The sequence below is a fragment of the Pelophylax lessonae genome, assembly GCF_965119305.1.
Source record: "Pelophylax lessonae genome assembly, chromosome: 5".
NCBI classification, from domain to species: domain Eukaryota; kingdom Metazoa; phylum Chordata; class Amphibia; order Anura; family Ranidae; genus Pelophylax; species Pelophylax lessonae.
In genome coordinates this window covers 379,150,120-379,173,639 of record NC_138772.1, presented here as the reverse complement: position 1 = coordinate 379,173,639, position 23,520 = coordinate 379,150,120, and the positions used below count along the sequence as shown (strand labels likewise).

The window sequence follows — 23,520 nt, the reverse complement described above, 5'->3', positions numbered from 1 at the left end:
CCATGCCGCATGTCTCATGTTTGAACAAAACAGAAACTTCTGACACCATATTGTGAAGATTTACTCTACTATAGGCTGTGCATACAGGCCAATGAAACTACAATGTCAGTGCACATCTTTGCGCAGGTGAAAAACGCAAGGTGCAGGTCGGTAACTTTAACTGCGCATATATATATATATATATATATATATATATATATATATATATATATATATATATATATATATATATATATATATATATATATATATTCACAGGTGTGAATACCTTTTATAATGTATAGGCTTAAAGGTTATAGTACTGTGTAGGGCTGAACGATAGTCGATGTGATATCGACTATCGTTCTGCAGGCATCAGGGAGGCACGGGCCACGATATTCAGGCATTGGGGAGAAGTCGGGACTCGGGGGGAGGAGGAGGACTTACAGTGACTGCGTCCGTCCCACACTTCCCTCCCAGCTCTGCCTCTAGTATCCAGCCGACCATTACTCCGCCCATTGTCTCTCCTGGCTGCATCGGGGGCGTGATCAGGCTGTAATGTTTTTCAATGGAGAGACAATGGGCGGAGTAATAGTCGGCTGTTGACTAAGAGGGAGGGCTGGAGTATGGGGCGGATTGCATGGCGGCGGAACAGTGTTTGCAGCAGGAGAGGGGAGAGACGTCCGGAGCATGGCGGAGGAGCACTGCGGGACAAAGGCTGCTACCGACAGCCCGCTTCCTCTACACTCTGGCTCCGACAGAAGGCTCAGGCGGGAGAAGTTCTAGGAGTGTGGTGGATCCCCTGGCAGAAAGCTGAGCTCTGCTAACTGATCCCTCCTCCGGAGACTGGAGAAATATCGCGGTATATATCGTTAAAAACGAAATATCGCAATATACTTTTTTCCCCAATATCGTGCAGCCCTAGTACTGTGTAATAAGCACACATTTGCAAATGCGTCTTTTCAAAGACCCTGCAAGTACAGAAATATACCTGTTGACCTGCCAGAAATGCACTCAGTTACTGCATCCTCCCGCGGGCTGCCAACACACACCATTTTTGTGGTCTGAGTGCTGTCTTTTTTGCCCATTTGTTTTTTCAAAATCCTCAGACCTTACCCCTTTCCTTTTCACCACATCATAAAGTTTTTAATTCTTTTTTTAGTCCCAATTTGAGACGGGTTGGTGGTACACAAGTCTATCGATAGACTTGTTTATAATTGGCTAGCTCATACGTGGATGAAAGTATGGCTGACTTAATTGGACTCCTAGCAGTAACACAGGGCAACTCTGACATTGTCAAGATTAGCAAGTATTCTTTGTGCATTTATGGAACTGATATTATAAAGCCCTTTCAATAGTATGTTTAACGGAGCAAATAAGAGGTTTCTTGTCTGGGTTTTATTTCACCAGGTCATTCATGATAGTGGAAGGTCCTTCCTCCTGCACAGAACACTAATCACATTATCACATGTGAGAGCTGTACTGTGCATCCAAGTCAGAGTGATTATACACTAGAAGGCATGTGTCCATAATCTTTATTTCTGCTTGGCAAGGCACTGGACCACTTGCCGACCAGCCTATAGTAAAAATATATCATTACTTTAATGTTAAATACTGGGGTTATGACAGCAGCTTACTATGGGTGATTCTGTGTAAGATAAAATTGGCCCCGCAGGCGGATTTCCTCTGCTTACTGAAGCCATTGGTGAAACCCAGGAGCGATCCGATGTGGCCGTTAGCAAGGTATGGAGACAAGTGAGGGCAAGATGGCCCCCATTCGTTTCCGTGGCCTTGGAGGACCAGAGTGACCCATGACATCACTTCCTGTTCTCAGCCCACAGTAAAATATTTTTAATTTTTTTTGTTAGAGGAAAAGCTCACCCTCCCCCTTGAAAGGTAAATGAAGCACTTTTTTACTCCAGATCTCTCAATGAAGAGGACCGGTCGTCCTTCCTTTTGTAAAAGAAAAAAACATGTTTACATTCCTTGTAATAGGAATAAAAGTTGATTTAAAAAAAATTAAAATAAGGGGGTCAGTGTAAAAATAAGTAAAAAAGCAGAAGTGCATGCATACGTACGTTGAGCACGTATATGTAAACTGTGTTCAAACCACACGTAGGTATCTCAGCAATCAGTTAAATTGAGAGCAATAATTTTAGGGAAAGACCTCCTCTGTAACTCTACACAGGTAACCTGTAAAAATATTTTAAAGGGTCGCCTATGGAGATTTTTAAGTATCGTAGTTTGTCGCCATTCCATGAGTGTGCTTTTTTTTTGGGTATCTGTTTAATTGATGTAACATCACCTTTCACATTATACAAAAATATTGGGCTAACTTTATAGTGCCTTTTGAAATGCTCACAGATCTTTTGCACGTTATATGGAGGGATTGTACTGTCTAGATCAGTGTTTCTCAGCCTTTTTACCCTGAAGGGAACCCCTGGCAAAAAGTTTTGTATCTTGGGGAACCCCTACATTTTTTTTTCAGGTCAACAGCTCACGGAACATTGGATCTGGTCCGTGAGCTGTAGAAATGGAATTAAATAATAGTATCAATGTTGTGGTGTGAACAGGGCACACAGAAATCCAATTGTTTTCTTTGTCCTTGCCAAGACCTACGTTAGAACAAGCCCAAAATTTTCTGTGCAAGTCAAATCTGCACATATTCTTTTTTTTTTTTTTTTTTTTTTTTTTTTTTTTTTTCCAAATATAACTTTTATTTTAGAACACAAAAAGGCATACAACGAAGCAAAAACGATCATAAAAACTCAGGCAATCATAAAAAAGTAACTCAAATCAACACTACCCCCTCCATGGACCCACGCAAGAGGGTCTCATTAAATTTATATACCTTCCCACAACATGTAATCAAGGCTGGCAGTAAAATAGGCCCTCAGATTGCCCGACCATTCCGTATTTGCCCCACTTTTATTAGAACAAGACAAAGAAAAAAAAAAAGGGGGGGGGGGGAGAGAAGGAATAGAGGGAAAAAGAAAAAGGCCACAAAGTCGTCCCTGACTGAGGAGACCACCCCCCCATCTCCATTCATGAATGCAACAGGGCAATACCCTCATCAGACGAAATAAAAGTGTTCCAAAGCTCCCAGGTCTCATGGTATAGCTCCCGCTTACAATGTGATGTCAGCACCAAGTCCTCTATCTTATTGATAGCCTCTACCCTCTGTAGCCAGTCCTTTACCGTAGGGGGGACAAGGATTTTTCCACAGCGCGGGGATACATGCCTTCGCTGCATTAATTAAATGACGCACCACCAATTTCTCATATCGCTGTGTGGGTATGTCTGATAAGTGGAGCAAAAAAAGGGTCAGATCCTCCTGGATAGAATATTCCGTAAATTTTTGAACAATAGGTCTAACCTCAGACTTATATACTGAAAGTTTCGGGCAAGACCAAAAAATATGGAGTAATGTTGCATCCCCCCCCCCACAACGCCAGCAATTCGCCGATGCGTTTGGAAAGATCCTATGAAGTTTATGAGGTGTATAATACCACCTGGTCAATACCTTAAAGTTGGTCTCTTGGATTTTGGTGCAAATAGTCGATTTAAAGGAAAACAAAACAATATTCTGTATTTGCGATGGTGTGAAGGTGCGGTGTAGGTCAGATGCCCATTTAGTCAAACGCGGCAAAGGAGGACTATCCAACGGAATCGTTGGTAAACTGTATAATAAAGAAATAAAGAAAGCGTATGTGGCAGAGCCCCCTCTTTCAGGCAGTATTCTTCAAATTTAGTCAAACCACGTGCGAAGTCTGCAGGATTCGGTAGAGTATGTAGAAAGTGATGGAGTTGCAAGGCAGACCAGAAAGTAAGCCAGAAATAGCCGTCCGCGGTCGTCAAAGTCGTCAAAGTCTCCAATGTCCGATACCAGAAGCTGGACGACCCGAGTGTATCCGGATGCGCCCATCGTCACCAAATCTGGTGACGAAAGACCCGGCATGAACCGCGGATTTCCGATCACGGAAAATAATGGAGAGCAAGGGGGAGAAAGAGTACCGCGTGATAGCCTGATGGCATGTTTGCAGCGTGGTACCCACAAGGGGGTGAAGACGCAATTGCTATGGCAAGTCTGGGTAGCACCAAAGTGCTCCCCTAAGAGGAATATTCGTCTGTGCTTGTTCTATACTGATCCACAGTTTAGATGCCTGATGTCGGCACCAATCAACCACTCTACTCAGATGAGCTGCCTGGAAATACTTCTGTATATCCGGGAGAGCTAAGCCACCACATGGTTTTGGCCGGGAACAATTGCGTCCGCGTAAGGCGAGGTCTTTTCTGTGCCCAAACAAATTTAGTGAAAAGGGAATGAATCAAATGGGCAGGCAGCCGAACCGGAAAAACCCTCATCAAATAAATGTGTTTGGGCAATATACTCATCTTTATCAGGTTACATCTGCCAAACCATGAGTAGAGACCCGTATGCCACTTATCCAAGAGGGTACGTGTCTCCCCGATCAGGGGGGGAAAATTCAGATCATAGACCCTAGATAAACATGGAATAAAGGTACCAAGATAGCGTAAAGCCCTATCGGTCCATCGGAAGCCAAAGCTTGTTTGTAGAGTATGTAGGAGAGGCGGGCGAACTCCCATCGCCTCCGATTTACTAAAATTAATTTTAAAGTTCGAAAGGGATCCGTACCTGGTCAGTTCCCATAGTAAATTCGGAAGGGAGACAGTCGGGTTCGTCAACGCAAACATAAGGATCATCAGCGTAGGCGGATATCTTATAATGACTTTCACCAACCTTCAATCCCTGGATATCTGAGTTCTGGCGTATAGTTCAAAGGAAGGGTTCCAACGAAAGGGCAATTAAAAGGGGGGACAAAGGGCAGCCCTGTCTCGTACCATTGATGGGAAGAGGATCGGATAGAAGACCGTTCACCTTGACCTGTGCGGTGGGATTTGAGTATATACTAGTGATCCAGCGCAGCATATTACTTCCCAAGCCTATATATTTAAGGACCGTAAACATGAAACGCCAATTCACCCTATCAAAGGCTTTTTCCGCGTCAGTATTAATGAAAACATTCGGTATTCGGGAGGTATTAGCCACGTGGATCAAGTTTAGGACTTTAGTGGTGTTGTCCCTAGCCTCTCGGCTAGGAACAAAGCCCACCTGGTCAAGGTGGACAAGGTCAAGAAGATGTGGGGCTAATCGATTGGCCAATATTTTCGTAAATTTTTTTTTCAAATCAATATTCCGAAAAGAAATGGGCCTGTAGCTTCCACAAGATGTAGGGTCCTTTCCTTCTTTCAGGATAACAGTAATATGCGCTGCTAAGGTGTCTCTAAGCATGTTGGCCCCTTCCTTCGCAGAGTTATAGAGTCTGACCAGGTACGGACCCAGGGTAGAAAGAAAAACTTGAAAATATTGGAGCGTAAAGCCATCCGGTCCGGGGGGCCTTCTTCAGCTTCATGGCACCTATTGTCTGTTGAACCTCTGCCAGAGTAATCGCTTCATCTATCTGCTCTCTTATCTCAGTAGAGAGTGTAGGAAGACGGGACGTTACAAGATAATCCTCCATTACCGGGATAGGGGTGGTGGCATCTGTTAGTGAATACAATGAGGAATAGAATCGGCCAAACTCCCCCACAATCTGTTTGGGGGGACAGCTTATGGCCTTGCATTGAAACAATATTAGGGACATAGGTTGAACGTTTCTGGTCTCTCACGGAGTGTGCAAGTAGTTTCCCACATTTATCTCCGTATTCATAGCCCCCGCCTCGACTCCTCTGTATAGCTGCTTTAGCTCTAAACAGAAGGAGATCAGCTATTTGTTGACGTGTTCGTATAAGCTCAGTCTCCAGAGCTGGCGACGTAGCGTGTTTATGTTGAGATTCAAGGTGACGAAGCATACTGCACATATTTTCAATCAAGTTTGTTTTTTTGCACATATGCTGTGATCAAAGCTTTGTTGAACTTGAACAAAACTGGCAAATATCGAGAGTCCTTTATAAAGCAGCAGACTACAGGAACAGTTGGGCCTTGTACACAGCATATATGCATAAGAAGTGATGGAAAATGTTTGACCTGCACAGAATACTTTAGTCTTGTTCATACCATGTGCAGACATGCTTTTCCTAACATAGGTCTCTGCAAGGACATAAAGAAAACATCTGATTTCTGTGTGCCCGGTTCACACGACCATGTTGGTGTCATTTGTGTTTTTTTTTTTTTTCTCTGCAGACAAATGCATACATGTTGCATATTTCTGAGCAGAAAAAAATATGCACTTGATACAAATGTTTTCAATGCACACTGTCAGCGGGTACAGTCAATGTGCATTGATACCTTGTGCCTCCTCTAATTTCAGCTCCTTTGAACTCAGTGGGTGGTGCCAGGAGGAGTGCTGAGAATGGGAGCACGTGGCTGAATGTTGTAGTAGGTGAGATCCTGTGTATGGTAGCAGGTGAATGCATACTGCAGAGGGGGGAGCAGAGTGGGGGGGCACGCAGCTGGATCAGGCTGAATGTAGCAGGAGGTGAGATTATAATAGTATTATGTATAATTATTGCATAGTATAAAAGCTAATCTAATCTCCCCTGCTGCTACATTCAGCCTGATCCTGCTGTGTTCCTGTTCTCTGCAATTTGAATTCAGTACTGCTATACACAGGATGTCCCCTCCTGTTATGGTCTGCATTCACCCCTTCTGTACACCAGGAACTCCCCTTTCGATTAAACCATGTGCTTTTTTTTTTTCTTTGCTCCCCCACCTCCATAGTCATGGCTCCCGCTCTGTGCTCCCCGCCTCCCATAGTCTTCATTCACGGCTCCCGCTCTGTGCTTCTCGCCTCCATAGACTTCATTCACGGCTCCTGCTCTGTGCTTCCCGCCTCCATAGTCTTTATTCACGGCTCCCGCTCTGTGCTTCCCGCCTCCATGGTGTGAATTTGAGGCTCCCACTCTCTGCATTCTTCCCGGCTCTGCCCTCTTTCTCTGAGCCGGACCTAGATAGAAGGCATCGGGTATCAATGCCTGCGGACAGTACCTACTGTCAGCACGCAGTGGGAATACTGGAAACCACATTGGGCGAATCTACATCTGCTGCAATTTTGAATCGTGGAGGAACCCCGGTTGAGAAACACTGGTCTAGATTGTGTGTGTGGTCTAGATTGTGTGTGTGTTTTTTTTTTTTTTTTTTTTTTTTTAATAAACACTTTGATTAGGACATTATATGTGAGTGTCAAGGGTGTTTGACTGCTGTATTTTTCTTTTTAAATAAACCTGTTTCTCGCATTACATTTATGGACTCATTTTTCATCTGTGCTCAGTTGTATTATCAGTATTATTATTATCATACAGGCTTTATATAGCGCCAACAGTTTGCGCAGTGCTTAACAAAATGAAGGCAGACATTACAGTTAAAATACAATTTGGAATAAAAGGAATCAGAGGGCCCTGCTCGTTAGAGCTTACAATCTGTAGGAACTTAATTGCAATCATGGTTCCACAGCAGATACAGAAAGATGCTTGTTACAGGTCACTGACTCAGGAAGTATTGAAGCCATAGGGTCGCCATGAGAGCCCAGGCAACTAACATTTGGAGATCAGCTTTGGCAATCCTTCTTCTGTTTTCTGTCATCACAATTTCTTCTGAAAGGTCATTTTTATTTATTCACAGGGGTTTAAAAAAAAACATACAGCATTGTTGAGGAATTTCAGCCTATATCATTTCTTATTGCATTTGACCTTTAAATGTGATGGTTACCCTGACGTGCTGATCTTTTAGTTAGGATCTGTTTACACTCATCTGAAGGACCTTTATCTTATTCTATGGGATACAGCACTGTGCATTATATTGGTGTTGGACTGGTGAGCTATCTTTATTTTTTTTTTTATAAATTACCTAGTATGCTGGAAGCAGACTTTTGAAAATGTCATTTTCTTTTCTTCCTTGTGGGCTGTGCTCTGTGCATATTTGTCTTTGCAGTTTTAGACCACTCATACCTAAAGTTTTGGGTATCGGGTATTTTATTTTTTGGTCATGACTTGCATTAGCCACCAATTAACCTCCGAGTGACCGATTTGTAGGCTGGCTCCAGACTCTATACTCTCTTGGAAAATAAGGGAACCACGGGCTTCCTAACAAGTGCTCTGATTCTCATGGACATATGTAGGAGAAGCTTCTTGAAGTGCATCTCTACGGAAAAAAATAATTTCTCTACTAATTGTACATTCCTAAAACATTCCCCCTCCTACATGTGTGTCCAAGTTAGTTCCCTTTGCTTCCAACATCTCTTACCTATTGATCTAACCTCCTGCATAGGGCTGACAACTCTGAATTGCCACTGTTCAAGCAGCAGTGTTGTCACCCTCTTCCCCCAGTGTCTCTTCTAAGGACTGCAAAATTGCATGGGGAAACTAGCCCTTCCTCTGATGTGCAGGCTTTGTCACTATAAAGGGCTCAACATGCCTAGATCATCTGCTGAGCACACACAGATCTTCTCTTTTTCCTCACTGGTAAGTTTTGACGTACCCTGTGCTGCAAGAGCTGTTGGATAATGTTTTCCAAAATTGTAGAAGGATAATATTTAGAGCCTCTGCTGTATGAGAAACAAAAAAAAAGTCAGTGAAAAAGTGTTTTTCAGTAATATCTAATCCTAAAATGTACCGACATCCCTTGAAGTCATCGATTTATAGAGTTGGGGATAGCCCCATAGTAGAAGAGAGGCAAGACCAGGTGGTAGGGTCTGTCCTACTCAAAGAAAAAAAGGAGTGAAGAGATTTTCCCAGAAATAATAGAATAGAGAAAAAAGACGGAAATGGAAATTGTGAGGGCAACTGGGATTTTTAAATGGTACTTGGCTCTAATTTTATAAAGAAGTATATAAGATAATACCAATTATATAAAACTTTATGAATTTTTATTCCAAAATTTTAAAATGACAAGCAACAGAGAAAAAAATATTGAACATACAACAAGCAATATAAAATATCAGTACAGGAGTACATATACAGGATGTAGTTCTTCTAATATCTCCGATATAAATACCGGATCAACCCGACATGTTTCGCAGTTTTTCTTTACTGCTTCTTCAGGCGTATATATTAATTGTACTGCAAACTTCAGTTTTTCTGAATATTCCTGTATAACAATAATCATATTAGTGTACATATATTAATTGAGAATCTTTATAGAAAACACATGTCTCAAGGTGCTCCCACCACAAAAACCAGAGAAGTCCCAATGAGTGCAGAGGGAAGGGGAAGAACACCACAAACCATACGTCTCACCGACGAGTGTGGAGGCAGATTGCAGCACGCAAAGGCAGCTTGTACATGTGCACTGTGTACACTAATGTTTAGTAATGTCTGTTTTGAACCATTGTAAAAAATTAATACAATTTTCCTATAACTTTCTACTTTCCCAGCATGTAACTTTTTTTTTTTTTTTTTTTATATAGAATGTAATTTAAAGACCATTCAGAATGATCCTAGTGTACCAAACAAAGCTTGTTTCCTTTCTAGCAGCCACCCTCAGGTGATCCATCAGATGATTCGGTTGAAAACCAATCCGGTACCAGTGTATCTAGCTGTTCGCTCAAGAGGAAATCTGATGCTTTGGAATCACCAGCTAAGAAAGTGGTATGCAGTCTTGCTTTTTTGCCAGCTTCTTAGTATTTAAACCATTGCAGAAATGTTTTAAACTTTAGTGGTTTAAAAAAACTTTTTTTATATAGAATGTAATTTAAAGACAATTCAGAATGATCCTAGTGTGCCAAACAAAGCTTGTTTCCTTTCTAGCAGCCACCCTCAGGTGATCCATCAGATGATTCGGTTGAAAACCAATCGGCTACCAGTGTATCTAGCGGTTCGCTCAAGAGGAAATCTGATGCTTTGGAATCACCAGCTAAGAAAGTGGTATGCAGTCTTGCTTTTTTCCCAGCTTCTTAGTATTTAAACCATTGCAGAAATGTTTTAAACTTTAGTGGTTTAAAAAAAAAAAGGCAATATGTGAATGACATGGTCCTAGTAAGCTTTAGTAAGTAGGCTTGCTCCTAAGACTTTCATTGGGGTGTATTCAGTGGTGGAATTCAAAAATTTTAGTTACCAGTTCCAACTTTCAAGCATGGTGTAATTCTTTTAATCTAATGTCAGGGGGCTGATCTGTTCGCCGCAATGTTGCACTCCCGCTAAAAATCGCAGATCACTGCCATTATTAGTAAACAAAATAAATAAAAGGACATAAATATTTCCCCTAGTTCAATCAAAATATGCTTATTTTTTTTTTTTTTTACCAAAAATATATAGCAGAATACAAATTGGCCTAAAATGATGAAAAATTAGATTTTTGATTTTTTTAAGGGAACGTATAGTAGAAAATGAAAAATATTATTTTTTTTTCCAGAATTGTTGCTCTTTTTTTGTCTATAGCGTAAAAAATAAACTCACAGGTGATCAAATGCCACCAAGAGAAAGCTCTATTTGTGGGGGAAAAAAGTACATCAATTTTATTTGGGTACGGCATCACACGACCGCGCAATTGTCAGTTAAAGCGGTTGTAAACCCTAAAAAAAAAAAAAACCTGCAAGACAAAGGCATAATGAGCTAGTATGCATCGCATACTAGCCCATTATGTGTAAATTACCTTAGAACGAAGCCCCGACACGGACCCCCGGACATTGCTGCGGGCGCTGCCATGATCCCTCGCCATCTCTTCCGGGTTCGGCGGTGATTGGCCGAAAGAGACGGCTTCCGGCGCGATGTTTGTCCGGAGCCGCGATGACGTCACTCCCGCGCATGCGCGCGGGAGTGATTTTCCGGCAAGCTCCCGGCAAACAAAATTGAAGGTCCCCCCCGAACCTTCAGAGCGCATGCGCCGCTCGCGCAAGCGGCTGCATGCACTGCAAATATCTCCTAAACCGTGCCGGTTTAGGAGATATTATTTGTACCTACAGGTAAGCCTTATTATAGGCTTACCTGTAGGTAAAAGTGTCAAAAAGCGGGATACTACCGCTTTAAAGTAGCGCAATGCCGAATCACAAAAAGTGGCCTTGTCATGAAGGGGGAAAACCTTCCAGTCCAGAACTGGTTTTTAAAAGCAGGAAGTTAGTACATTAGTGAGTGGTGGTGGACACAGCAAACCCCCCCCCCTTCCCCTGTATGGAGAGAGAGAGGGGGGGGGGGGGGAAGGGATGGAGAAAGAAAGGAGGAAAGAAAAAGAGGGATGGACGGAGCCTCCTGCTACCTCCTCAGCCAATAGATAGCGGAGTCTCAGCCCAGCCAGCTTCCTATGGGGGAAAACGTCAGTGCCAACCAGGAAGCAAAGTCTGCCTGTAGTGCAGAACTTGTACCCGGCTCGTGCAGGACAGGGAGAGCCGAGTGCTGCAGCGTTTATATAGGAGAATCTGACCGGCCCGATCTCCGGCTTGCACCGTTTCGGCGAACTTGTAAAATGTTAGTAACTGGTTCGAACAAACTGGTGCGAACCGGCGAATACCACCGCTGGGTGTATTCATTTTTGCAACATGGTCTTGCATGAATTTGTTCGGAAAAATACTTTGTGCAGATTAACAAATCTTGGTTGCAACCAATGGCCCACATTTGTGGAAATATTTTGTAGTACAGTGACCTATAGAAAATGATTCTGAAAGGAAAGTTAAAAGTTTTCTGAAAAATCTGTTGGGGTGTACTTATTTACTAAAGCAAAAAGCAAGCAGCAGGGAAAACTGCCCAGCAGCTCATAACCCTGGAGGTATTGTTATAAAGCCCACTGCAAGATAAGTATTGTATAAAATGCAAAGATGTTAAACCGGCTATGCATCTCCTCAATCCCTGTCAACTGCCCTCTGAAGAGTGATCCACTGCGGAGTGCTCTTTAGAGGGGAAAATCTGTATAAAATGTGCCAAGGTGAACAATATTTATATATTCATGATTAAAAACACACTCGCAAAAGGGGAACTTGTGCAAAGTGGTAAAAGTCAAAGCTGCTGCCTTTGGAGCCCGGAGCCGCTGTGGAATTCTCCAGCTTCGGCCATGAGCAGAGGCAGGAGGGAGCTGCTGCTGCAGGGAGCCAACCGGACCAGGGATGGAACCCGCAGCCTGGATGAAGAGGTTGCCTGACTTGGCTGGGAAATGAGGACGTGTTTAAAAGCATGTTGCTGCTGCTTCAGCCTATACTGAGCACTTTACTGTGCTTATACTGAGCACTGTACATTCACATCAGTCTCTGCCCCTCAATGAGCTTACAATTTAAAGTCCATTCACGCATATTCAAGGACCCAAGTGCTGTAAGACAGGAGTAGGAGTGCTAACCACTAAGCCACTGTGCTGCTCCCTGATGAATGGTTTGGACACCGTGAGTATATTTATCAAGCAAAGTAACAACATAATTAGGCTGTCTTAAGCCCCGTACACACGCACAGATCGTCGTCATACAAACGTCGGCGGACGAAAGATCTGCCGATTGTACGCATGTTAGTATGGTGCCTCCGACAGCTGTCTGCACACAATCTGCGGACAAGAGTCTTTCTTGCAAACATGAAAATTTTTGTCTGCGGACACCAGAACGGACGATTGTTCGCCTGTCAGTACAGAAATCAGCCGACAGACCGCAGATTTGCAAGACTGGGCATGCTCAGAAAATAAAAAACACAGGGAAAGTTAACCATTACATGACATCACTTCTGCAGTCAGCTGAAGTCTGCGGACAAAATTCTTGTGCTGTCCTTGTGCTGTCTTTGCACTTTTCAACAGACACCGACTTCCCGGGGAGAAAATACGAACATTTGTATGACGACGATCTGTGCGTGTGTACGGGGCTTTAGTTTTACTATGTATTTGCAACCCCTGTGCTTGTAATCCGAACACTTACAACACATGCTTAGCTAAGTATAGCCTCCTGTCTGCATGCTTGAGCTAAAGGCAGATGGATTCTAGAAAGTAAATGGATCTGCCCTTACTCAAGATTGCCTTGCACCTGATACTTTGTGGTGCAATTTGTGTCAATACAAAATGAATAGGCGCAAATCACACTCAAAGAATCGCATGTGATTTGAGCAGGAATGCGGTGTGTCACATGCAATTTCACCAAATCGCTCCGATGCGTGTATATAGAAAGGGAAAAGTGCCATCTAGTGGGCAGTTTTATTAAAAATGTTAAAACCCTCTGTACATATCTGGCCAAAAGCAAAATAATCTGCATAGGTGTCTCGGTCCTGCTGATGATAGCAAATCACGGACACTGGGTGCTCACGGAGCTCGAGGAGATGTAGAGGTGGTTTGCCCCCAAGCTAACGTTACTTCCGCCCTATACCCATGGGGTCCTGGAACTTCTCCTTCAGCCCTGTGAGCACCTCCAGTGGCTGTAATTTGGTAACATAGGTGGGACCTGGACACCTAATGTAGGTTTTCTCTAAATGTCTTCCAGGGCACCAGCTGAGAAAGGCTCCTCCCACCTGAAACAGGAAACACAATAGTCCACCATAAAAAAAAAAAAAAAAAAAACTTCAGTCATACCTTCTGCCTCAGTTTTGATTGTGTTTCCTCTAGGAGCTACACCTGTTGGGTATTTCAGTCTCCTTGCTACGCTGCAGGAGCCTCCCTGACCAGCCTCCCTTTCAGCTCACGGAGCCCTGGGTAGGAAGGTCTGGGTTAGCACAATGGGGCAATGCTAGCCCTCACCTGAAGTTTCACCCCTACTGAGGGGTATGCAACTATCCCCCCAGTTCTAAAGATGCCTAAGTGGTATCCTTTACATCATACCTGGACACTTCGGGAATATTCTACTAGGCTGGTTACTGCTAGCCCCAGTGATGTGCCTCGGTTCCGCACCCCCAAAGCCTTCTCCCCCTTCAGTACCCATCTAGGTCGGCCGTCCCTTCTGGGCGGCGGCGTAATTTTCAGAAAAGAAAACCTTCAAGTAATCCCTTTTCAAAACACCAACGCAGAGTGGTGGATCCATATCAAAAAATACTACAGGATTCCAGTGAAAGGACTGTGCAGGTATATCCAACCTGCACGTGGGCAGCTGGGGGCGGGGCTGGGTCTTGGCCAGGAAGCAGTATAAGGTCCCTATGCTGGGTTCCTTTTCCTGGGACTAACCATGTCGGATTCCTCAGTACCCTGCCCTGCAGATCCTGGTAAGCCAGAGCACACAAGTTCCCTCTGTCTTTACTGCACCACAAACGTCTTTGACGGTGGTATATGGGAACTGCCTACCTCATGGGGCCCCTTTTTTTTTTTTTTATTTTTTTTTTTATTACAGAAAAAGGCAAAGACCAGTAGTAAGGCATGCGCTTCTTGCGGTCAGTTTTCTTCCAGAATGGAAAAAACACTTTGCCAAAAATGCATCAACAAAATGTTGGCTAAAGAATCGCATGGAGTCCTAAAAAGGATTATTAATGTCTCCTGTGTAAAATAAGTCAGACACCTTCCTCTCCCTACATTGTGCATGTAATCAGGTCTTGGTGCTGGGTTTGGATCCTGCAACATATAATTGGCTGGATCCTGGATAAGCCCTCTATGCAAGGGCTGCATAGACAAACCTGTGCCTAATGACTGCTCGGTATCACAGGCAGGTGGTGCACTAATGAATGCTGGCCACATTTTCAGGCTCAGGATGTCAGCAGCTTTAGGGCCCTTTCACATGGGCTTTCTGATCAGGTCCCCCTGTCAGTTTTTTCCAGGTGGACCTGATTGGATTCTCCATGCATCCCTATGGAGCAGCGGATGTCTGCGGTGACATCTCCGCTGAAATCCAGACAGATGGAAACCCTATTGTCCATCCATCTGGAGGAATGGAAGAAAATGGATAGACAGTCTGTTTTAATTCGATCTCCCATTAGAGGAGAGCGGGGATCTGACAGGTCCGTCTCTGCAAAGTAAACGGAGACAGAGCTGTCATCTGACTACTCGGCGGATCGACCCCCGCTGAGCAAAATAGTCCATTTAAAAGGGCCCTCAATTTACTACCAGGCCTAACCAGGTCAAGGCTGGCCATGCATGTTCACTTATCTTGTGCAATCCCTCCCAAAGCAGGTGCTTCCTATGAGGGCAAATGGCAGCTAATCTGGCCAAAAATTTTTGCCTAAAGTGAATAAGCAACCTGTGGCAAAAGAATCCTAAAAGGATTAGTCCCTCCTGTAAAATAAGTCAGAAGCTTTCCCTTCCCCCTTGGTCTGGTTGCAATCTAGTCTTTGTGCTTGATTTTTGTGGATCCTGCAGCATAGAATTGACTGGATCCTGGGTAGCCCTGTATGCAAGGGCTGCCTAGACAAACCTGTGCCTAAAGACTGCTCATTATCACAGGCAGGTGGGGCACTTCTGACCACTCTGGCCACATTGTCAAGCTTTGGATGTCGGCAGCTTTAATTTACTACCAGGCCTGACCTGGAGCCTGGCCATGAATGTTCACTTATCTTGTGCAATTGTTTGGATTTGCCAAGGACTGGGTGATGTGAGATCAAGTCTAAACGACACTCTCAATTGTATCCAACTAGGGATTGTATAATGTATAGCCAGCCTAAGACATTTAGGAATTGAGAGACTTTGGGTGCTTCTCACCTGAGTAAGATATTCAAATTACTTCAGTGTACTTCTCTTTCTGGGTGACTCATTCCAACTAAACATTGGCAATGGTCAGGGAGGAGTGAAAGCTGGAGCTATCATAGGTTACTAATATCCACTATACACACCACTTGGTGCGCTCACCTTCACGCTTTTTACCCGGTCCCCCAGTACTTCCACTGGATGATATATAATGCATGGCAGTCACAGAGCAAGTTTTCACCTAGGCCCTGGATTCTGTTAACTGCTTGATGGCATAAATCTCAATTGCTTATGCATTACAGACCAGGGGGCTAGTATTTTATGTCTTTCTGGAACATACACTTAAAGTGGATATATTGGGGACAGGATCTCTGGTGGCGGTAGTTCAACTAGATTTCCTTTTTGTTTTGCAAATTAACGCTTCATATCAAGGGAGGGGTGGGGTTGCCAGACCCCCTACAGTATTATAGGGTGTCCCATCTGGTGCGGATCCTCGATTGGCACTGCCACGCGGAGGCCAAGCAGTGGGTGAGTCTCGAACGTGAGGTGGTGGGTCAGGTGCTGCCTCTAGGCCCATGGTATCCCCCCCCCTCTCCCCCCCGCCATCATTGATCCATTTGCCGTTCACCCGGTTTTTCACTAAACACTGTGTTTTGTATAAAAACAGCTTTTATGACAAACACCATTAGAAGCATTGCAAGGCACTTTTACTGATACCTGAAGCCATATTATTATAATAGGGCGTATTCAGGAGTGAAATGGGCAGCTATGTCTTTCACTTTTTACTCACCTTATTCAATCCCGTTTATAATGTTCATTTCTACCTTATTTTTGCACTACGCTCTCTCTTTTTTGTGCATGCACTTGGTATTTTCCGCACATTCAGGCTCTTGACGGCACTGTATCATGCTGATACTGCTTTTCCATTCATTCGATCTTACCATCTTCCTAATTACTCTTCGTACCCCTTCATCCTTGCAGACAACCATATATTGTGACCCTGTCTACATGAGACTGCTACTATACTTGCCTCACATGACCCTTTGCGGTCCCATTCACCTCATACACTACAGGTAAATGTCTCTCTTTCGAGTATGAGGGGTCAGTGACCAATCTACAAGGAAAACTTTTGGTCATCACATTCCTTGTTTTCTTTTTTATTTTATATTTTTGCATTAGGTTCGATATATGAACATATTCTTTTTCAAGGGAGTAGTCCATATTGAGCCATATATTTCACCGATCATCGTGGTGCCCTGTTGGTCCCTCTGGGCAGCTACTGCAATTCTTTTCACGCTCTCACGGATTTCGTAGCCCTTGAACGAGCCTGTGGGAACTTGGGCATCCCTCCCCATGGTAGTAATACCATTTTTAAGTCTGACAGACCGATCCAATCCATAGGTTGGATGCAAAGGGTAGGTCCATGAGTATAAAGCACGTACTATGAAATAAATGTATGATCACTTATTCATGTGAATATAGACAAACTATTTTTCAATATACTAAAACATTTTGCTTTTTAGATATACCAGGTGCTTTATCTGGAACTTTGGGTGACCCCTGAGGAAGGGCATTTATTGCCCGAAACGCGTAGGGTCGGTTCCGGTTCTATGATCGCCTTGTACACCTGAGCGTCCCCTTTTGGTTCAGTATATGGTCTGTCAAATGCATGCATATTTTAATGCCCTGTATATGTCTTGATTACTGTCATTATTTTTTTCTTGTTTGTTTATATTCTGTAACTCAATAAAGCTGTTTTTATACAAAACACAGTGTTTAGTGGCATTTACAGTCCCATTTCAAAAGGGGAACCTTTTTTGTATACATATTTACCAGGCATGATGGCCACTAACACTGGGCACTGAGTGGGTCAATACTGCTTGTCTTCACCCGGTTTTTGGTACTACTCTTCGAGGCCAGAACGATGGGGCCACACCCAAGGATGTCCTCGCCCTCCCCCTTATTGCCTATCTTGGACAACCCGAGTTCCCCCCCAGGCTGTACGAGTGCCCGTGTGTGGAGTTTAGCCCGGTCTGGTAGGGTACGCCTCAGGGATGTCTGGGGGGGGGGGGGGGGCGACGCCCCATCTCCCATTGAGATCTCTCGCTGGTCTCCGGATACCCTTGACCCCCCTCAGTGTGATTCGGATTCGCCACTTCCTCCTTTCTCTCCACCGGCAGGGGTTTGCCCCTCGGCTGTTGACACCGTTCGAAACCTTGTGCAAGAGGGGTGACCCATTTAGACACCCCCTGTCTTTTATGTACACTCTTCTCTCTGACGCAACGGAGGGTCTTCATTTGCCGTTTTTCCGTCAATGGGAGCGTGACTTGGGTATCTTGTTTTCCCCTACACAGGCTGATAAGATATTGAGACTGATTCATGGCAAATAAATACCAGGAAGTGGGATATAAGATCCTGACAAGATGGTACAGAGTTCCATCTGTGCTTCATAAGATGGATGCCGGTACCCTGGATTGTTGCTGGAGATGTGGCGCAGAGGGAGGAACAATGATACACACCTTTTGGGCTTGTCCCCTACTTGGGTGCTTTTGGGAAGAAGTCGCGTCGGTCGTCAGGCAGCTGACTTTGGTTGAGGTGGGAGATGACCCTGCGCTTTGTTTATTGCATTTGATGAGGTGCTCTGTGCGGAAGTATAAAAAATCTTTGCCTACTCAGCTTCTCAACGCTGCAAAAGCTTGTATTCCCGCTATTTGGCGGTAGACTCAACCACCCACACGTTCCCTGCGGTTTTCTAAAATGAATGAGATCCAACAAATGGATCATCTGACGGCCACCATTAAAAAATACTGAAGAAACCACTAGGGATCTGTGGAGACCATGGGTATATTTTTCTGGCACTGACGCCTATTTGCAAGAACCCGGCTGATGGTATTGTGCCTTTTGGCAATTCTTTGAGGTTCTGCCCCGGCAGCCTCGCCCTGGCCCCTCTTCCCTTTTCCTCTACTTTTCCCCCTTTTTTTTTTCACCTGCTCTGCTTCTAGCTTTACTGCTTTTTCATTTACTTTTGTCCTCCCTGTGGGAGGGTATCTTTCCACCTGCCTACTGTACACCTGTTTATTATCGTGGTGTGTTAAAGTGCATCTCTTTGGGATGCAGAACCAGGCATCATCAGGCTCTCACCTAATTGCGTTTGATGCAAGTTTCAGGCAAGGGATGCCCGAGTGTTCCCGTTTTGGTTTATATTTGCTCCCTTTAACACAAAATCTTTATCATTGTATGGCCATGCACCCGTTAATTGTTTGCTGAACCTGTAATGCTTGTTTGCTATTCTTTCTATGAAAAACTAATAAAACTTTAAAAAAAAAAAAAATTCAACGCTTCATGTGAAATTTACATCTGTGCATTTCATAAACCATTGCTCCATCTAGGCTGGGTTTCTAATAAGCTTTCTTTTAGAAGCTGTTTTTTTTTTTTCAAAAAAGTTTCAGTATGATGGTGCACTATACAGAATGATTTATCCTTATGTGTTTTATATAATGACATGGGGGTTCAGTTGTTTCTACTGCATCTTTTTTAATACTCAGATGGCAGTTACACATGGAGGGCCCTAGAGTCTTGGCTGCTGAAACTTCTCTGACGGTTCTGCAATACGTTTTTGATCTACATTTATACTGTTTTAACATTGCCATGGATAGATTGAACTTTCGCAACCAGTTGTTCAGTACTTAAGTTCTCCCTGTTGCAGATCAAGGCTTTTGCCAATTATCTGAGACTGCTTTTACTTGAGATTACTGATAGTCTACTTTGTGCATGGACTCCAGCTGTATATGGGCTATGATTTGAGCAGCTTTTATTACATGCATACTGCTTTAACTCCGACTTGTATGCAGTTGGCAATATATCCCTGGCCATGGTGCAGAGGCAGCCAAGTCATTCACATGATAATCTGCAGCATATTGTATGTGCAGTGTTTAGGGGTGTCTATCATTATCACTCGGACCTTATACCTGGTTTGGGTTGTTATGGCACTGTATTCAATATGTATCTTTTTCTATGACACCCCCCTAAGCAGAAGGGAATCATGGGGCCCTTTTGACACTTGTGTGACTTGTCCTGTGACTTGGGAGTGCAAGTTGCATGACGGGGTCATACTCTCAAGTTCAATGAGTACTGTTCATATCTGTGTGACTTGAAGTCAATGCACTACTTTGGCCCAACTTGAGGTGTTGAGATCTATAGACCTCAGATTACACAGGCTTTGCTTCAGTCCAGTCAAAATTGCACAACATTTAGGTCGCAAAAGTGCGGAAAGGACCTAAAGTGGAATAAATTGTGTTGATTTAGGTCTCTAAAGGGTTACATTCCTGGAATGCCTGAATTGCTGGCTGTCACATGTGCTTGCTGCATCGGCAGGGCTGTTGAGCCATCAAGTGGCGGGCGTCGTTGCTCACATCGTATGTGCAGTCACCATGACTGTTACACATCAGACAGAAGCAGCCTCCTTGGGAACATTGCAGTGGATGCGGTCAGTGAAAGCTGGGTTCCCCATCTGTAATGCATTGCCTCCTACTGTCCTAATACCGAGGTCGGTACAAAAGGTCAAGGAAAAAAAGGCTACAGTGATACTTAGTGCATCCCATTGGCCTCAGAGACCATGGTTCAGTCACTTAATAAATAAATAAATAAATAAGGGGCAGTCAACCACCCGAACTGCAAGGTCATGAAGCTCTCGGCCGGGTTCCTGAAAGGGTGAGGTTACAGAGCAAGGTACTACCATCTATGAAAAAGTGGGGGGAAAAAATTAATCTTCTGGTATAAATAAGCAGGGAAACCCTGACAAGGGAACTATTCCTGCAATCCTGGATTTCCTACAGGAAGGAGCGGATAAGGGGATTTCCCACATCACGCTGAAGGTTCAAGTCGCAGCCCTATCTTCCCACCTGGATGTTGGGCTGGCAGAAGACCTGCTCATTAAAAGATTCCTTCTCTTTTGAAAAAAGCCAGAACCATAAAGATCAGCAGAACTCTGACATGGGACCTTTCCACAGTACTGAAAATATTCCTCTCTGCACCCTTCGAACCATGGGAGGAATGTTCAATACCTTACACTAAAACAGTACTCTTGTTGACACTCGTGTCAATGAGAGTCAGGGAAATATGAGCTCCATCCATGATAGAACCACACTGTTCAATTCTGACAGTTATCCTCACTCTGGACTCAGCCTTCCTACCAAAAGTCTGTTTGACAGAACTCAGATGGTAGTTATTTCCTCCCTTCCAATCTCAATGGATAGCAGAGAAAAAGTCACTTAAAACAAGCTGGATGTAAGGAAGATCCTGATAACGTACCTTGAGAGAACTAAAAGGTTGGTGAAAAACAACCACACTATTCATTCTCCATGCAGGAGTCTAGGGGAGCTGGCCTCAAAGTAGGGTACCCAGATGAATAAAACTTGTTATTTAGACATCTCTGTGAGATAGGAGACTTGCCATGGTCTGTGTGTGAGGAGAGTGCAGTGTCTCTGTGAGTCCTGTGTCTCTGTGAAGTAGACTTCCTGACGTGCACGGTGCAGTGCATGCTGGGGAGAGGAGCACTGACTGGACCTCTACTCCTCTTCATCAGCATCCTCCCTCCTATGACTGAGCCTGGGAAGGGTGCGGCTTGTTCACTTTACTCTGACTGAGCCCGGAGGGAAGAGCAAGCAGTTCTGTGACTGGGAAGTACACGAGTCGGTTAATCTTACTTCAAAATGGCATCCGTGTGGTGGTAATACCCTGGTTTCATTGGAGTTATTCGTATTGGAGTCACTTGCCCTGGAGTCCACTGCAGGTTCCGTGAAGCTCATCATCCCTATAGGCTCATTTACCATCCCCTTAGGGTAAGAGGCAAATTCTATTGGTGAAGGCTGGCGTCCTGTCATACTTGACTCTCTTGCTCTATTTGGCTCAATCTGATTTCTATCTGGTAAGAGGCGAGTGTTATTGGTGGTGGTTATCTACATAGACACCCATAGGATTTTCTATTCACATTGGCAAACATATCTTTACACTGTGTTAAGAGGCGACTCCGGCTGTCACAGGATTGCACTTATATGATTGCATGTTTTTCAGTTATCTTTGGTAAGGGGTACCTTAGGTGTCCTTATCAGAGCATTCTTCCTTTTCTGTTTTCCATACACTGGTGGAGTTCACACTATTCATCCAGTTGTTAGTCACCCATTTTGGTGTAATATTTTTTTCATCCGTTTTTGTTGGGTTTTATGCTATTGCGTTTTTATCTTTCCTCCAATTTTTTGAGTCTACGCGAGAGATTGGTTCCAGTCTACTATCAGAGACGAGATTAGCTTCTGAGAACCTGCCTTTTGATTTACCAGCTCTGGTAAGCGTATACCCATAGGGAGCCTGTTTGGATACTATGTTCCTGATTTATATGGACTTTATGGACTTTATTTTCCATTATTCAAGTTAGCGCGACTTTTTACAGAAATATTGCTTGCGGTGTGGTCACACTTGAAGTTGCTGCTGTTCTCCTGTACCATTAGCGCGGTTATTACTTTTTATCTACTTTTGTTATTTAGACAGCCTACTAGGCTCTAAACCTTGCCTTCGAGCGGAGTCACGGCCCACTCAACCAGGGCTGTGGCGCGTCCTCAACCGCTGAAAGAGCCGGGGCATCACCGGAGCAGACCTGCAGGGCAGTGACATGGTCGAGCTTCAATGCCTTTTGTAAGGCATGACCACATTTACCAGCTGTCAAGTCAGGACCAGATGGGTGGTCGCAAGGTGCTCCAGACTTTACCCCTCCCTAGTAGTAATGCTTGCTACATCCTCCCAGATGCTGCCCTGGAAGACGATTCGAGAAAACAATGTTAGGTACATGGTAACTTTTTTTCTAAGAAGTCCTTCAGGGCAGCACTCTTTCCCACCCTAAACAATAGGAAAGTGGTTTCTGAGGGTTCCTTCGGTGCTTTAATATTACTGAGGCAGAAGGTATGACTGAAGTTTTTATAATGGTGGACTATTGTGTTTCCTGTTTCAGGTGGGAGGAGCCTATCCCAGATGATGCCCTGGAAGACTTCTTAGAAAAAGAGTTACCAGGTACCTAACTCTGTTTTTCATTTTGGCCAGATATGTACAGTGAGTTATTACCTTTTTTAATTGCCCACTAGATGGCACTTTTCCCTTTTTCTATATATGCACGCACACAGGAGCAGTGGGGGAAAATGTGAGAACAATATTCCAAATGCCATTTGCTCATAATTTTGCTAATGTTTAGTACTAGGTCTTAGTACAACATATGCACCTGCACTTTGCTAGTGCATTCTTGCATTTACTTACTTTTTCACTCTGCAATAGAATACAGTAGTAATCAAGAGCATCTTGTCTTATAAAGCGGTGCTATCTTCTTGCAATATACACCTCAATAGTGCCTTAAATTCATCCAGTGTCAGCCAACTGTACGTGTTTTTTGAGGTGTCATCACAGAGCGAAATGTTGCTAATATCTGGAACATAGATGGGATGTACTAATTTGTAGGTAGGCATTCTAGTCATTTTTTTTTTTTTTCTTTTGGCGCATAGTGTGTTCAAGAAGGCCATTCCTCAGCTGTTGCTGCGCATTACAATGAACTCCAAGAGTGTGGATTACAGCAGCGAAGTCAATCTCGCATCTTCTACCTGAGAAACTTCAATAACTGGATGAAAAGCGCACTCATAAGTGAGTTATGCATAGTGTGTCTTTGTGTTTTTTTTTTTTTTTCTTTTCTCTTTGGGCAATTACAAAAGAGGTTATTAGGGAGGGGGATAAAATCTATTCATCAAATTTTTTTGTGGTCTGTGTCCCATTTGGAGATCTTCCTGTCCCAGAGATGAAACCGCAAATGAGTGTAAATCTTTAAAAATAAGAATACTAATTAGACCGTTGTCACTGAAACAGGTGTCCCCATTCCTCTGTCTGTTGGTATCCTTCCATGAATAAGAAACTACAATTTATTTTTTGGTCTACCATTCACACTCTGTTTAATCTGTTGTCCTCTTCCTCTTCAGGGCCACGTCAAGGGGCCTTATTTA

At 43.8% G+C, this 23,520-nt stretch overlaps 1 protein-coding gene across 5 annotated transcripts in view; it reads left to right on the top strand.

The window, feature by feature from the left end:
* Nucleotides 1-23,520, top strand: part of RNMT (RNA guanine-7 methyltransferase) — a 95,734-nt gene that overhangs the window by 13,520 nt on the left and 58,694 nt on the right. The window contains exons 3-5 of one of the 5 annotated variants that reach the window (XM_082258483.1): nucleotides 9,472-9,585; nucleotides 9,745-9,861; nucleotides 23,032-23,167. In XM_082258483.1, the coding sequence (XP_082114609.1) occupies nucleotides 9,472-9,585; nucleotides 9,745-9,861; nucleotides 23,032-23,167 (367 nt within the window). Of the gene's footprint in view, nucleotides 1-9,468; nucleotides 9,586-9,744; nucleotides 9,862-23,031; nucleotides 23,168-23,520 lie in introns of all 5 variants that reach the window. The other 4 variants (XM_082258482.1, XM_082258486.1, XM_082258484.1 and 1 more) reach the window with 4 other exon arrangements.